The sequence below is a fragment of the Erigeron canadensis genome, chromosome 3 (assembly GCF_010389155.1).
Source record: "Erigeron canadensis isolate Cc75 chromosome 3, C_canadensis_v1, whole genome shotgun sequence".
In the NCBI taxonomy this organism is placed as follows: domain Eukaryota; kingdom Viridiplantae; phylum Streptophyta; class Magnoliopsida; order Asterales; family Asteraceae; genus Erigeron; species Erigeron canadensis.
The window spans coordinates 23,667,770-23,684,819 of NC_057763.1; the positions used below are offsets into that span (position 1 = coordinate 23,667,770).

At 35.5% G+C, this 17,050-nt stretch overlaps 2 protein-coding genes across 2 annotated transcripts; both read right to left on the minus strand.

Moving 5' to 3' along the window:
• Window positions 1–3,110: 3,110 nt before the first annotated feature.
• On the minus strand, window positions 3,111–6,327 carry LOC122593576 (mucin-5AC). Its single transcript, XM_043766003.1, has 4 exons — window positions 6,178–6,327; window positions 4,207–4,965; window positions 3,662–3,830; window positions 3,111–3,559 (listed from the first exon to the last, which is right to left on the minus strand). The coding sequence occupies exons 1-4, from the start codon at window positions 6,254–6,256 to the stop codon at window positions 3,388–3,390; spliced, it is 1,179 nt and encodes a 392-aa protein (XP_043621938.1). The 5' UTR covers window positions 6,257–6,327; the 3' UTR covers window positions 3,111–3,387.
• Window positions 6,328–7,465: 1,138 nt separating this feature from the next.
• Window positions 7,466–13,273, minus strand: LOC122594114 (serine/threonine-protein kinase haspin homolog). The gene is made up of 15 exons (XM_043766590.1): window positions 13,140–13,273; window positions 12,905–13,040; window positions 12,485–12,568; window positions 12,306–12,396; window positions 11,688–12,220; window positions 11,477–11,600; window positions 11,046–11,155; window positions 10,133–10,244; window positions 9,949–10,041; window positions 9,474–9,535; window positions 9,260–9,390; window positions 9,111–9,181; window positions 8,983–9,035; window positions 8,489–8,555; window positions 7,466–7,713 (listed from the first exon to the last, which is right to left on the minus strand). The coding sequence occupies exons 1-15, from the start codon at window positions 13,159–13,161 to the stop codon at window positions 7,594–7,596; spliced, it is 1,809 nt and encodes a 602-aa protein (XP_043622525.1). The 5' UTR covers window positions 13,162–13,273; the 3' UTR covers window positions 7,466–7,593.
• Between the last annotated feature and the right edge of the window lie 3,777 nt (window positions 13,274–17,050).

A 17,050-nucleotide genomic window follows, 5' to 3' on the forward strand; every position in this document is an offset into this window, starting at 1 on the left:
AATTAAACTATATATATATAATTCAAAACACTGAAACTGAATGAATGAAGTGAGAGAAAGAAAGACAAAACAAATGAATATTATTATTTTTATTTTAATAATAATCAAACCTGTCCATTTGTTGAAAAAAATTGTGGTGATTTGATAAAATCATCAGAACCGCACATTTGGCATACTATTATACTAATAATAAACACAAATAGATTTGTTAAAAAATAAACAAAACAACAACAAGTCTCGTGGAAGTTGTGTAAGAGATTTTTGGAAGCAACTACTAATATGTTCACATTTTAATCATGAAAAGATATGAATAAACTTATTAAAGTTAAAAAAAAAAAAAAAGATTTTTAAGAAAAACAAAAATGTAAAAGAATTACCGGTGGATTAGGGAGAAGAAAGAAGTTGGTGGGTAGTGGGATTAAAATGAGGGCCGTAATAAACAGAAGAGGTTGTGGTTAGGGTAGGAAGAAATGACAAAAACCCACCCGAACCTGAATTGAGGTTCGGTTTGGTTTGGTTCGGTTTTGGTTAGGTTAGGGAATGAGCGCGGCAAAATCAAAATTTTTGATGGACAAGTGTTTACTTTTTTCCAAGTATGCTGCAGCAGCATTTGGGGATCTTTGGATTCCACGCCACTTGTGTTTTCTTTTTTTCTATCTAGACAATAAATGCCATTATTTAAGGGTGATTTTACATTTTTTATTTTTATTTTTGATGATAGATGGCAAATTGAATATTCAAACTTACTTTATTTATTATTTCATTAAATAATTACAAATGTGTTATATAAAGAAGACTTGAGAGACGGTAAATTGGTAATGCACTTATGCTTTCAAATAGACAATGGCATTGTAAATTTGGAATTTGTAAAATAAATATGGCTAATTAGGATTAGCTTAATTAGCATGAGAAAATAAAGACAAGATTACAAGAACTTCAAACTATATGTCTTGAGTTCGAAGTTGATCCTAACCACGTTTTACTGGGTGTTTGGGCAAAATATCCTCAAACTTTATGTTTTTATGTGATCGAAACATTAGATTAAAAGTCTGAAGTTTTTACGAAAACCGGACATTTTGATATTGAATTATAAATCGTTAAATAAATACCTTAAAGATGACTAAAGAAAAAAATATTCAGAAATGAACATCTTATGATCAAGTCACATATGACTCGAACAACATTTACTACGTAACATAAATAGAAAAATCTCCATTCATTTAACGCATTCTGAAACAACTAATCTTTGACAATTTTAATTTTTGTTGATAAACCATAGATAAAGTTTTGCTAAATAAAGTCTTTAAGAGATTCATTAGGATACATTAAATAGTTGTACACTTATCATAAAATTTAGGGTGGACTTATATGGAAATGTACAACTTTTTTTATGTATATTATGTAAAGACCTAATGCTTTTATTTATCATTTTCTCATATTTAATTGTTAATTGGAAAATGCTGAATGCAATCTTTAGGGCAGTACTTAACGAGTTAATGTCTATAAAATTTTATATATTTCATATAAAACTCACCCATTGAATTTTATGATGACTATACAACTATTTAATGCACCTTAACTACAGCACTAAAGATTGCGTTTAGCAAACCCTTTTATTAGTTCCATATAACGGTACATTTATTTTACAACTATGTAAACTCCTTAATCCCTATTCTACTTTTTATACCTGTAAAACATTCAAGATGCCCTTATTAATATAACTAACATTATCTATGAACCCATTGCATACCCAATATACCATTAATAAAATTTATTTACAACGAATATGATACTCGCGCAATGCGGCGGCAGTAGTGGAGAAGACGGTCTGTTTTATTAGAGATTTTGGTTAGTTACGTAAGGAAAAAAAACAAAAAAGTCTAAGGGAAAATAAAGACATAAATATTTAAAGAGGGTACTCTTTTACATCAATTATCTACACTATTCACTACCGACACTAGTCGCTGTCATCATCAAGTTGTCGCTACCACCATCTTTGTCGCATCATGCGGGTTAGTATCTCCAAATTGATTGATAAAAAGTTCTTATAAAACGACTCGGCTGGTATTACATAACATTTTTAACATCCTAGTTTTGCGTATGTTTTATGGATTAAATTTTTATATCATTTTTTAAAAAAATAATTCAAAAGTTTTTATATTATAAATCTTTTTTATCGTAAACTATTTATTTTCCACTATGTGGGCCCCGGATGTGAGTTTTCCTTAAGGTTTCAGGTTTAAGTCTTGGGTTTCTCATCTCAAGGTATTGTGCATGAAGAGGGGGTTAGAGGTCCAACGATTTATTGGTTAAAATTGTCTCCAACATGTCTGAATCGAAACTAACTTTACCAAAAAAAAAATCCACTATCATTCTTATTTTTGGTTTTAGTATTTCAATAATCTTAATCAATCTACCTGAGACTAGTTTCAAGAAAACATTAATGGCAGATGTGTTATGTGTACGTGGTGTTATACAAGTAAGTGGCTTGCAAGAGTTGGTATGTTTGTGTATGTGTGGATATAAGAAAATAGTGTATGTCGGTCGAAATGAAGAGAAAAGCATACATATATGCATGTTCCTCGGCATATAAATAAAAATATTCAAACGAGTCACACAAATTATGTTAGCATACCAGCAGCAAGTTAGGCCAGGAAATGCAAGTCGCATGTAAGTGTTTGTGTGTGTAAAAATACAAGTAAAAGATGACTATTTAAGCATATGATTGTTGCAAAAAGCATGAAGACGTATAACCCAAAAAGGCAAAAAGTAATTAAAGTGTTCAAAAGCTTATATCGACTATGAGATCGATGATGAAGATAATTTTCTCTGGGATGAACTTTAATTAGCCGTATATATTATTGTAGTTACTTTAAAAAATTTATCGATCAGCTACATGTTGTATTCATTACAAAAAAAAAGCAACCATTACACGATTTTTGTCAAGATATAGGACGATTTCTATGTTCAAGTAATTCGGGGAGAACATCACGAAGCCTAAAACATCGCTAAAACAAAAAATGCGACATCCAGATGTGATCTCTCTCTCAACATAGTTTTAACTGGCAATATGGGATAGTGTGATGTTTGGTTATGTTACATAAAACAAATACTATAGGTAAAGGGAATGAGAGTAATAGTATATGGTGTCACATATATAATATAACTAAATAATACTAATACAAAACCTCTATCATACAAACCAAATAATAAATCATACTCTCTTGCTCAATCTAACCATATATATATGTCTAAAAGCATTACCCAATATATCAGAATGCTAGAGATCCCATCTATTCTGTCATATCTTGATCAGCTGTCAAAATGTTAAAACATTTTGTGCTAAAGAAGCCCAAGAACCCAATTCATGTTATAGCAATGCCTTCTCTACAGACCGAAAAAGATAATGGATGCTACAAGTACAAGGCACCCAAAGAAGGGCCGCAGAATGTTGGATACGGATGCATTGTTCACAAGCGGAGGGCTTGCACCAAAAGCTCCTAGTCCTGTTGGGTCAGTGTTTCCTAAGCTAAACCCTCCTGGTGGTGGAGACTGTGTCCTGTAGAATGCAACACAAAAAGAAATAAGTTAAGCCCACGTTTGATATATCCTTTGCCAAAATGCACTTTTTTTTTTCAAACATAGAGGTTATAACACATACCCTGGAAAAGTTGACCCTGGAGATACTGTTGTAGGTGTCGGCAGAGATGTTGGATTGTTAGGTGTTTGTGTAGTTGGTGTAGCTGGCGTTACCGGTGTTGCAGGCGTGGAAGAAGATGATGATGATGACGACGACGATGATGATGATGGATAGACACACGAACCTGTGCCTGCAATTCAACAACATAGATTCAGCGTTATGAGCACACGATTAAAGGTCCTAAATTTGGCCCATTTACTAGCGAATGGGTCGATTTGGGTCATGACTCATGTACTATCTCAAAGAGTACCTGTTACAAAAAGGGTTGAAGTTACCTAAAGTGTAATGTTAGTAATAGTAAAAAATTTGTAAATCATATTTAATGGATAAGTGGTTTCTGAAAGTTATAATATATGGACAAATAAGTTTTAATGGACTAACCAGGCCTATTTCGACATGTACCAAAAGATGACCAGCTTGGACCCCGTTACCCAACCCACGATCCACCTATCTTGCCACCTTTACATACAACTTTAAGTGAAATGATGGAAGAAATAAGCTCTTACTTGGATTGGTGGTGGTTATAGCAGCAACACCTCCAAAATCGCAACTTGTTGGCGACGGATTCTTTTGGTAATAACTGTTAAATGCATATGATGCGTGATTCTGAAGTGTGACAGGTTCATAACAACTAGAACCCTGCTGAATGGTGACACAATCAGCTCCCCCGATCCCACATGCATAATCAAGAGCCGACTGCAGTGCAGCCTGTGACGCTCCATTCTTTGCTATGCACCAGCTTTGTCCTCCTCGACCTGCTGGAACATTTCCTACAGATGGCGTTGATGGTGTAGTCCCAGGGTTAACTGTAGGCTGTCCTCCAGGGTTTGTACTTGGAGTTGTAACTGGATTCGTGACAGGTGTCGGTGAATTTACAGGATTAGTGACGGGCACAGGTGAGTTTACAGGATTAGTGACTGGCACAGGTGAGTTTACAGGATTTGTGACCGGTGCAGGTGGATTTACTGGATTTGTGGCAGGAGTAATGGTTGGTGGAACAGGTGACACACCGCCAGTGTTGGTTCCTGGAACTGTGACAATCCCTGGTGCAGGATTAATTGGAGAGGCGGTGACTGGATTGGTTAATGGAGCAGATGGTAAGGCTGTCGTTGGGGGATCAATCGAGTCAAACTCTGTCAGTTTATAGCGAAAATATTCAATGAGTACCCTGTGAATAGAAGGAAATAACTGTTCTTTCTCTCTATCAATCTCTTTTGTTTCAAATCCACCCGAGTCTTTGGCATGACGAATTTCGGATCTTGTAACTGTCAAAACCAAGGGAACAGTTGTTAAAGAAAAAAAAAAAAACTTTTCATAGTAGATAATATGAACTTGTTAAAGTTAAGTTGGAAATACAGAATTATAGCTGCAATAAAACTAAACTATTATTGATGAAAATTAAGTTGAATATGAGTATGGTTTGCATCACCATCAGAGGTCATACCCCATCAGATTTCACTAAGTAGCTTTTCAAAAATTACCAACGATCAACGTTGATTCTACTATGCCTAAATTATGGATTTCACGTGTTCAAAGTTACAGAAAAGAACTCTATTTGTCTACTCCCATAAGGCCCCATATCTACTATGTAACAAGCTGTACTTTAGCTCCGTATTAACCACCTAAATCGTTTTATGAAAGAAAAACAAAAGTTGCTAAGTGCAAATATATTGTTATTGTAATCAATCAAGTGATTAACACACAACCATGAAAATATAAAAATTGGACAATAAGAGTTTCGGGTCATAGGTATGTATTAGTTTTGACCGGTTCAAAAAAATGTCCATTTTGACTTATTACCCAACCCATCGGCACTGCTCATTTTGCCACCTCTATTATAACAGTATCAAAGATTCTGTGAGTTTAAGATGATCAAAAACTCCAAACAAGTTGAGTACTATCTTATAATTTGAGGTCAAGCCAGATCAAGTGGAACTTTATCAAGTCCAAACCAGATCAGTGAGACTTTATTGAGTTATAAACTTATAATACTACAATTGGTCTTCTAAACATATAAAGGGTCAAGTTCAAGTTCATAATAAATGGACTCAAACTTTTATTGCTCCTTTCAACCTCAATATCCGAGATAATATGCTTTACTTATGGCCGAGTTACGTTCAATATTGGGTAGGACTACTATAGGAGCTTGCTTTATCTAACATATACTACTTGATAGACATTTTTATGCATTTAGAGAACATGCTTAGCTTAATACAAACAAATCAGGATCAGGAATACACTAGTTTGCAGGCCTAAAAAAGCCATTTTTACTACCAGTTTAAGAGATCCATTCCTAGTAGACATTATAGTCTAAAAGCCTAAACTTACCAAAAGTTTTATCCGTCACAAGCATATTCCACAGAAAACTTTACTTAAAATCAGACGTGAGAATTGTAAACACTCAAAAATGTACATATATCTAAGTTTAATGATCAAAAGAGCACATATATAGATATATACATATATGTATCACTAACCTGAACTCCAGAAGAACAGAAGAACCAAGTAAAAGAAACAACACTTGGAAAAAGAACAAGAAGAAGATCCATGAGCCATGATAGTTGTATAGATATAGATTGACAAGATGTTGATGGTTTGATGAGAGGATAATAGATATAGACTTGAATGAAAAATGGGATTCTCTTAAAAGAGTGTTGTGATACTAAAAAGAAAGCCATTGGCATTGGTGAGTGTGAAAAAGCTAGGATGATGATAAAAGTAAAGAACAGACAGCATAAAAAGTGGTAGAAAGCAAAGCAAAGCAAAAGAATATAGTATGTAGTGTTGTTGATTTTTAATGGCATGAATGTGCAAGGTTTTGATAAGGATGTTGTAATAGTATTAAAGTTGTTACTTTGGCATGAAGACTTATAATCATGTCACAAATCTAGCTTTCTTTCTTTTTTTAGCCTTTTTTTTCAAATCTTGAAATAAACTATATGTATTTGATATGGTTGCAATGATATATTAATGATATCTATATCTATTAAGTCAAAAGATTGTTTCTATAGTGAGAACCACATCACAAGGAAATCAAAGATAGCTTAAATATTTGATAAACGATTACGCGATAAGTCTTTGATAAAGGTATCTATAGTATAGACGCAAGTATATTCGTAAAACCAAGAGTAAAGAGTTCAGTGAGAAAGTATATCAAGTTCTAGTTGCACTAAACGGTGTTCTCCAAGACGTTGAAACGTTTGTTGAGGTCCATTCACAGAGTATCTATTTCTTAACTTCTGTCTTCACCTTCAGTGAAGTTCTTATGAAGTATGCTTAGAATAACATGCAATCAGTCAGTACATATCAATGTGCCTTATTTTCCTTGTTTGATGACAATTTGATGCTTTCCCTACAATTTGGATGAATATCTCACAAGTTGGATGTCTTATTATGCATATCTAACATGTTGTTTGAATGACCTTTCTTTTTCCACTAAATACAAAAATTTATTCAACTGTACTTCAAGATTTCATTCCCTCAAACCAAACTGACACTGAGCTACAGTTATTGAATTGATAGAGATACAAGACTATAATCATACGATTACTAAGTTTTGTTCGAGCAGTTAACTAAAATTATCAAAAAACATGGTAACACTTACATTAATTTTCTTGAGATCCTATCTTTTGCATACAAAAAGGAAAAGCAGGATAAGGTGATGCATGAATAGCCAATTTACAACCTAAAAGATAGGCAGTTTGTAAGGGAGAACATACTAAAGTTGCCATATTGTGGATATGGTGACACACATACACATGCATATACATAATACCATCTTTTTCAAATTACTTTCTTGACATTCTTTTAGAAGCTAACACAACAAAAAGGTCAAAAATGTCTTGGACCTTTCATAATTATATATGTTAGTATTCTTCTTGCTAAACATCACTTCAATCACTAACAATTAGGTCACTGAAAAAAGGATCAGCCACTGATTCTCTCGCAGACTGATAGCCATTTAAACGCTTCTTTAGAGCACGTAACTCCCTCACCTCCTTAGACGTACGATCCTATAAACAATTGATGATCAAAAAACAATAGGTTACAGCTCCGTATTATTGACATGAAATGATTAAATATCATGTTTGGATACCAAATGGTTAATTGAACGCATAATTTTACCAAAGAAAGCTATAATGATTAATAATTTGCGAAGGCTATATAAACAAGAGATAAATAAACTTTAAGATCATTTGATTTGGACACATTAGATAACAACACATTCATGAAAAGAGCGCATTTATTTAGGTCAAATTCCATAGACTATAAGTTATTTTATCGTTACATTGATCATTGTACTTTCAAATGTCCTATCTAGATAATCAAAAGTACCAAACTTGTTCACTTTCATCATTGTTTGATTTAATGACTGGCTTGTCGATGGCTTGGATCAATTACTTATATTTTGTGGTCAAAAGTACCAAATTTGTCATGACCACGTAGACCAATCTATTTGGTCAAACAATGATGAACTTGTAACAGCTCACAGGTATATATATTTAGTGGTATGTGTCCAGAATTTTATTCCATGTCATTAACACATGAAATAAAATTTATAGGTATAATCAGTCAAACAATTGTGAAACTGGAACAGGTTTCATACTTTTATATATCTAAATTTTCAAAACTACAATGATCGATGTGAGACAAATGATAAAGTAAGTATATACTCTGGAATTTGCCTTTATTTTACATACAACTTAGGTTTAGTTTGTATTCAATTTACAAACTTAACTCTTGAAACAATAAATTCTTGCAGCATAGAGTAATAGAAAAAGGACTTACATAAACTTTTTTTTCCATCAAAATGTAAAGCAGGTATTGCAACCACAGCACGTTCGTCTTGGGGAAACTATGAGCACAGAGAAGCGTAAGCACTGCTGTTATTGATAGAGGTGGCCCCTAGACCAAAAATGGGTCGATTTGGTATTGTGATGATATCTCTAATGGGTCAATTGGGTAAAACTACGGAAATATTAACTTAAAAACAAACAGGTCAAACAAGTCATAGTCTCCAACGCTTGTACTTTTGATTTTTAAACATAATGATTACTCTAATCGGAAAACTAGATCTTCATTCAAAATCAATTATTCTAGTCATATACTAAAGAGATTATGTTCAACCATGGTCACCCAGCACAGCCCATTTCAAACCCATGTTTATAAAAAATCTACCATTGAGCCAGAATCAATTTGAATTATTTCCCAAAGCCGCCAAATTATGAATTTTCCTACATATCAAATAGTTATACAGTATTGATAATTTCCAGTTATCATACCTCCCCTCCCAATAATCTTCTGTAACTTCTTTCATTTTCCTGTAAGTTTGCGACTGCACACGATATGGAAGAATGTAAACTTCATGACAAATTTGATAGTATTATCAATAACTCATGTTTTATGTTACCTGTATATCTAGTTTCGGACCATCAAAAAGTCCTGGGTCTGAGGATAGATCCAGAAACAGAATATCTTCCCCTGCCAACATGAGAAAGTTCTATATATCAGATAAAGGGACACCATTTGAACTTCAAGCATTTTACTACAAACAAGTACCTGTATTGATCCTCGAGAGTGTAAAATCAATAATTGATGCCACAAGTCCATATGTCTTAACATGCATTTTCTTTCCGTCAAGAATGAACTGCAATGTTTCAGTGCCCTTTCGGCTCACCAAAATATTCCCCCTATAACAATGAACAAAAAGCCAATATACAACCAGCAAAAACAGATCAACTATGAGTAAAACCAGTTATGAGAGTTACTAAACCAGTGCAAATCCCTGTGTTCAAACTCAAACGCAGCTTCTGCCACTGCCAAAGCAACAGTAACCTGAATACATGATCGATTAACCGTTAGAACAAAACTGGGGTCGCTTAGACCGAAATACTTTTGTCCATTTCTCTGAATAAAACGATTTAGAGCGTTAATTTGATTCACAACAAAAGGTTATGACAATAAATGATCTAACTTTCTGAATAAAGCTATGTACTAGATTGCATGCTTTAGATATAAACAGTACACACTAGGCAACTTTCGACCCATTTTCATTTAGCTTAGATTTTAGCCATTTAATCGGTTACTATACTCCAAATCGACTCATTCATAGATAAATGGCAAAAATGCAACCACTAAATTGTTCATATAGATAGGTTTAGTAGCCATGCTGTGCTTGCAAAGTATGTGTGTGTGCACGCATTTGGGATGGTGGGGGTCGTGGTAAACGGAAATCATCAGGAACATACTTGAACTAGCAAGCTGCGTGCATCATTGAAGTTCAGAAGCACAAAGCTCTCCAGGTCTTGCCCACCGTGTTCTTGAACAAACACAACAAAACGCTAACACAAAATACATAAGATTGTTAGATTTAAAGCAGTGTGATTAAGAGAAACTAAATAAAATCATAAATGAGTCCTCATAATTGAAAACCTGGTTTGCAGTAAACTCGGAAGGATGATCATTCTGTGAATTATGCTTCTTGTCCCATTTCTCCCATGCTCTTATCATAGCGTCATCATAAGTACCATCACATACTCTTAAACTGCAAAAGGGGGACACCAAAAGAAGCAATTAAATTCAGAGAAATAACTTTGAGTAAAAAAATACCAAAAAACACTACACAAGTCAGTAGCAAAGCACTGCTAGTCATGAACAAAACCGTAATTTTATTGGTTATTGATTGATAGGTTTGAACCAAATTATAAGACTCAAACATCCATTTAACTATTGGCTATATCCAGAGTTATTGATATAATCAAGAACTATTACTTAGGGTCGCTTGGTTCAAATTTAGGGAATGGGAAAGAGAAAGGGAAATGGAATACCAAGTGGGTTATCATTACGTTACCACCCAATTTACAAAGTAATGGTTCATTACCCACTAATAAGCAGTGATTGCATTCCCTATTTCCCTACTCCTAGCCAAGCATATTTATTCATTTTCTATCCCATTCCCCATCCCTCAAAACCCCTAAGGCCCTAATCAAGCACCCCCTTACTGTCAATCAAGGATTTACAGAATCATAGAAGCCACCTTGACTTGTAAGACATAAAATTCTAGATTTCACGAGCTGCAAAATGAGAATTGCGTGTTTAGTAATATGAATTTCAATCTAAATTCAGATAAAAATATATACAATCTAATAACAATAAAATAACATATTAGTTAGATTAGGTTTAAAATCTAAAGTAGAAAACTCAACAAACTTTATTCTTATTAACTCTATTACAAGTAGCGTTCTAAGGCATCGAATCTAATAGTTACACCAACAAACACCTGAATCAACTTGCATGTAAATTTCATGTTATATGACATTTTACAAAGATGCAAGGAAAGACTAACCTTAACGTCTGTATGAACGTAGGACAAACATTTTGAATATTATCATCAATTCCCCTTAACTGATTCAAGGTCAGAGAAAGCATAACTTCCTCAAGTAATTCCTCAGTTTTCTGTAGCATGTAAAACAACGGCATAAGAAAAACCAACAGCTAGCACTATTTATACTTAGTTATTATTTAATAAGAAAACTGATAATTGTATTGTTCTTATTGAAGCACATGTATTAGCCCAATGTAACTACATAAATGTCAAGAAGTTCCATGTAAAAGCAACAACAGCATTAGAATTGTTGCTTTGGTTTTCAACAAATAGCTTTTTCGCTACATACAGTTTGTCGTAATAACTCCTGGCGTGACTTAGCAATTGCAAGTCTGACATACAAGGAACAAATACGCCCAAAACAATGAAAAGATACTAGCATGAAAAATTACCTTTTGACATTCCCCATTTACCAATGAATCACCATCAAATGGAACAACTTTGCAAACAGTTTCACCAGCAATGAAAACTTCCCCATATGTACCTTCACCTACCTTGGCTATACTTTGGAGGTCACTGCAGTCTCAAGAGATCCATGTGTCAAATTATAAGTTTGAATTTATTTACTAATTCTGTTAGTTAATACTGGGAATGAAAACCAACCAAAACTGAGTAAGCACATCTGAAAATGTGGATGGAAAAGACTGCCCACAAATTTCTAACAAGGCCAATAACGACTCATCCAGAAAAGATGGTCGTGATGATAACAAAAGATTACGAATACCAGATTCAATATCCTCAGGATCTTTTCTACCCACGTTTTCTATTTCTTCAATTCTACCAACAGGATTCAAACTCGAACTGGATTTTACACCTGTATTGACTCGGGATATTGTATCTAAAGAAGTTTTTAAACTTGTAAAATCCAAAGCATTACTATAAACAGAACTCCTGGATATCTCTGGAGTTTCCAAGATCCTGGAAAGCGAAAGAGAGGATCCACAACTGCGGTTTTGCCTTGATATTAACCATTTCTTAACCATGGATTTTAAATGTGGTTCGAGTTCAGAGTATTTGGTGCCCATAACCCAAGTCTTTTTTTGGGGTGAGGGGCTTTCCTCTAATAACTCATAGGCGTCAACCTCTTGAAAATACGCACGCTCCTTATCATAGTTTTGAGGTGGTGCCCCCTTTGCCTGAACAAATCCAAATAAGTCACGAACTCACAATGAAATGATAAACCATAAACTAAAGAACACCATTAATGAAAGCAGAACGTACTTTAGCAAGCGGAGGTTTGTTTTTTCTTATCCTTTTCTCCTTCTCAGGTCCATAATTAACACACGCAGCAACTGCAATACTTGTCCGCCCTCTGCAAAATATAGATTAGAGGTTAAAACTTCCGTAATTTTGTATACATTGATTGGTTTATAAAGCTCCGTAAAAAAAAGGAAAAAAACCTGGTGAAAAGGGAACGGTTCCAACTGATACGTTTCCCTGGAGCCAAGCTAACCCGATTATTTTGACTATCACTCGCCTCCTTCCTGCATACGCCTCAACAAGTACTTAAACACAAAGCGACGCCATATAAACAGAAACATACGAAAGTAAATACGCAAGAAAGTTACCGCAGTCTTCCAAAATATTCAATTGGGTTACTTTTATTTATTAACTTATACCAAACAAAGTCACTCAATTACACGAAAATGATGACATTATAGTGACCCAATTGAATATTTCATAAAAGTACATTAATCTTTCAATGCAGAACCCTAATTATTACTATTCAAGAAAGAAAAAAAAGTAAAGTTCAAACCTTGGTTCCACATTTTGGTAGTACATATGAAAATGTGGCAACCAAAAGAACAAACCGAACTTACGTGGCAGTAATTAGGCTTTCTTTTTCGGGGTTTTTACGTCTGTAAACGACTGTCTGCTGTCGATTATCGGATGAATTGGCTGCTATGATTTGTGACCACAGATCAACTCCCTTATTATTGTCGTTACTATTACTACCTATTTCAAATTAAATTAAATATTAAATTAATGAGAAAATAAGAAAGGGGGTTTTAGAATTACAGTAGTAATACAAAACTGAATGAAAGTAGAAAATACCTGGAGGAAGGTGGGAAGTCATTGATTATATGTTTAGCAGATAATTACTGTTTGAGATGAGCAATTAATCCAATGCTAATTCTTGATTTGATGGATAATTACTGGTTTTTACTTCGAAATTTGAAGTCTAGGTTTGAAATGGAGGCCAATGAGCGGGAATTAAATGCCCCGGGGATAGAGAATTTATCAACTTGTCACAAGCTTTATTATTTCTTACCCACTTCTTCTACTATTCATCAGGTTTTTCTCTAAGAATACCTCTCTCCTAATACTACCCACTTCTTCCCTACTTCTTTACTATTCATTCACTATTTTATTATTTCATTTTTTTTACACAAAGTTAAAAACAAAACACATTTTATTAATACTTAAACACACATTACATTACTTAAAATTAAAGACAATACAATTAAAAAAAATACAATACTGGAAAAAAAACATAAAATACATAATAATGATACGGTTACTCTTCATCTTTGATTGACATTTTTCCTATTCCACGGTGAGCCGTTTCATTAGCCCACCACTTGTCGTGTTCTGGGCATTTCACTTCCCACGTTGATTTGCATTCTCCGCAGTTGTCATGGTACGATTCTGCCCAAGTGCATTGGTTGGTCAGCGTGTGACAAGCCTTAAAAACATGATTGATTGCTCTCTTCACCCTTTTGCTCTCATCCTGCAGAAAATAAGAATATGTCTCTTCGTGTTTCGAGACCCTGCGGCCTGATGCTTCTATTTCCTGAACGTGTTGGTCGCATTGGTGTCTCTTCTTTCGTAGGTAAAGCAGTTCCCCAGAGAGTTCATTTTAAAGGAGGGTGTCCTCTTTGACATGTTCCATGATTTGTGCTTTCATCTCATCTTTGGTGAAACGAGGTCGGTGAACGTTCTTATTTGGTGGTCGTGGTGCAAAGAACAAAACCTAGGCCAAAAAAACCTAGCGGCGACGATACTTGGCCAACCAAGTTACCAACGTCGGAGTGGATTATCTCGGCCAACCGGGATCAGTAAGTAATAACACTTTGTTAAGCAAAAGTTTTCGATGACTTCAATTCACCATTCAACCAAAAGAGTCTTACAATATATATAGGAAAACAAAACAGTAAACATGGAAACAATAGAATAAAGTATCGACCAAGAAAACATAACTAAATTTATTATCTTCAATGGTTGAATGGGCTAATAACTTGTGGGTCGGTTCTAGCCACTTTCATCAGTGGGCTCGAGGCTGTCTCCCACTTGGGCTGCTATGTTTGGATCCGTATCAATGTCAAAAGGCTCGTCACTAACATAAGGAGCGAAATCAGCAACATTAAAAGTAGCCGAGACGCCATAATGACCTGGTAAATCAATTTTATAGGCATTGTCATTAATGCGCTCAAGAACACGGAATGGACCATCAGCACGTGGTTGCAACTTAGCAAAACGTCCCTATGGAAATCTCTCACGCCTCAAGAAAATCCAGACAAGGTCACCAACTTGAAAAACCACTCTCTTGCAATGTTTGTTGGCACGAGCTTGATATTGCAAATTATGCTTAGTAATCTGGTCGCGTACCTATTCATGAATCAACTTGATTTGTTCTGTCGATCACTTCCTTCTGCACTATACTTCTAAACCTCCGGCAATGGTGCAAGATCAAGGGGTGTAAACGGATTACGCCCATAAACCACAAGAAAAGGACTACGCCCGGTTGAACTATGAGTAGACCTGTTATATGCGAATTCAGCATGTGGGAGTGCAAGATCCCATTGCTTTTTGTTATCACCTACGAGACAGCGAAGAAGATTACCCAAGCTACGGTTAGTGACCTCAGTTTGACCATCGGTTTGCGGGTGATGTGAAGAGCTAAATTGCAGCGTGGCCCCTAACCTTCTCCAAAGTGTGCGCCAAAAGTGGCCCACAAACTTAACATCTCTATCGGACGTGATCGACTTTGGTATCCCATGTAACTTAACAATTTCAGAAAAATACAACTTTGCCACCTCTGAAGCATCATACGTTTTTGAACATGGGACAAAGTGAGCCATTTTAGAAAAACGATCCACAACAACCATAATAGAGTCTTTCTTGCGTTGCGCAAGTGGCAAACCAAGGACAAAATCAATACTAACATCTTCCCATGGCCCGGACGGCGTGGGTAATGGTGTATATAACCCTTGATTAGTGTGATGAGTTTTCGCAAGACGACAAGTGCGACAACGATTGAGAACTTTCACCACATCATGTACAAGCTTTGGCCAAAAAAAACGCTCAGTAACAAGTGAGACGGTTTTTGACCTGCCAAAGTGACCTGCTAAAGCACCCTGATGACATTCAAGAATAATCGATTCCCGGAATGAAGAGAAAGGAACACACAAACGATTCCCTTTAAAGAGCAGACCATCACGTTGAACATAATCACGAAACGGACTAACCTTACAATTTTCCCAAATAGCTTGGAAATCGGGATCATCTTTATATAATACTTTGAGAGGTGCAAAACCGGCAACCTGAATGGTGGACGAGATCATGAGGGATGGACGACGACTAAGGGCATCGGCGACCGTATTAGCACTGCCGGCTTTGTGACGGATGACAAAATTAAAATCTTGCAAAGTTTCAACCCATTTTGCATGTCGTGGATTAAGCTTAGCCTGCCCATGAATGAATTTTAATGCTTGATGATCAGAATAGAGAATGAACTCATGGGGAAGCAAATAATGTCTCCAATATTCAAGGCTTCGGACGATCGCGTAAAACTCTTTATCATATATGCTATAACGACTTCTTGTTTCGTTGAACTTTTCACTAAAAAATGCGATCGGCCTGTTCAATTGGCTTAAGACACCACCAATCCCCAAACCAGAAGCATCACACTCCACTTGAAACACATGATCAAAATTTGGCAAGGCGAGTACGGGAGCCTCTGTAACAAACTTCTTTAGAAGTTCAAAAGCAGACTGACAACTAGTAGACCAAGAAAACTTACTATTCTTCAAACATTCTGTAATTGGTGCCATGATGGTGCTAAAACTTTTAATAAAACGTTTGTAGAAAGAGACAAGTCCATGAAAACTCCGCACTTCATGGAACGACGTCGGAGGCGGCCATGTTGTAATTGCTTCAACCTTCTTTTGATCCATGCGTAGGCCATTTCCCGACACCAAGTAACCCAAAAAAATGACTTCCTCTGACAAGAATTGACATTTTTTTTTGTTGGCGAATAATTTTTGAGCTCGCAAAATCAACAAAACCTCGCGAAGATGACTCAAATGTTGTTCGAAGGTGTTGCTAAAGATCAAAATATCATCAAAATAAATAACGACACACTTGTCGATTAGAGGTTTGAAAACATGATTCATTAAACGCATGAAAGTACTTGGGGCATTTGATAGGCCAAAAGGCATAACCATCTACTCATAAAGTCCGTCACGTGTTTTGAATGTAGTTTTCCACTCATCCCCAACCCGCATACGAATCTGATGATAACCACTCCGCAAATCGATCTTAGAAAATAATGTAGCCCCGTCTAGGTGATCGACGGCGATCCCTTCCTGACATCCTGAGAAACCTGGCTCTGATACCACTTGATGCGAATCCACGAGCAAAGAACAAAACCTAGGCCAAAAAAACCTAGCGGCGACGATACTTGGCCAACCAAGTTACCAACGTCGAAGTGGATTATCTCGGCCAACCGAGACCAGTAAGTAATAACACTTTGTTAAACAAAAGTTTTCGATGACTTCAATTCACCATTCAACCAAAAGAGTCTTACAATATATATAGGAAAACAAAACAGTAAACATGGAAACAGTAGAATAAAGTATCGACCAAGAAAACATAACTAAATTTATTATCTTCAATGGTTGAATGGGCTAATAACTTGTGGGCCGGTTCTAGCCACTTTCATCGGTGGGCTCGAGGCTGTCTCC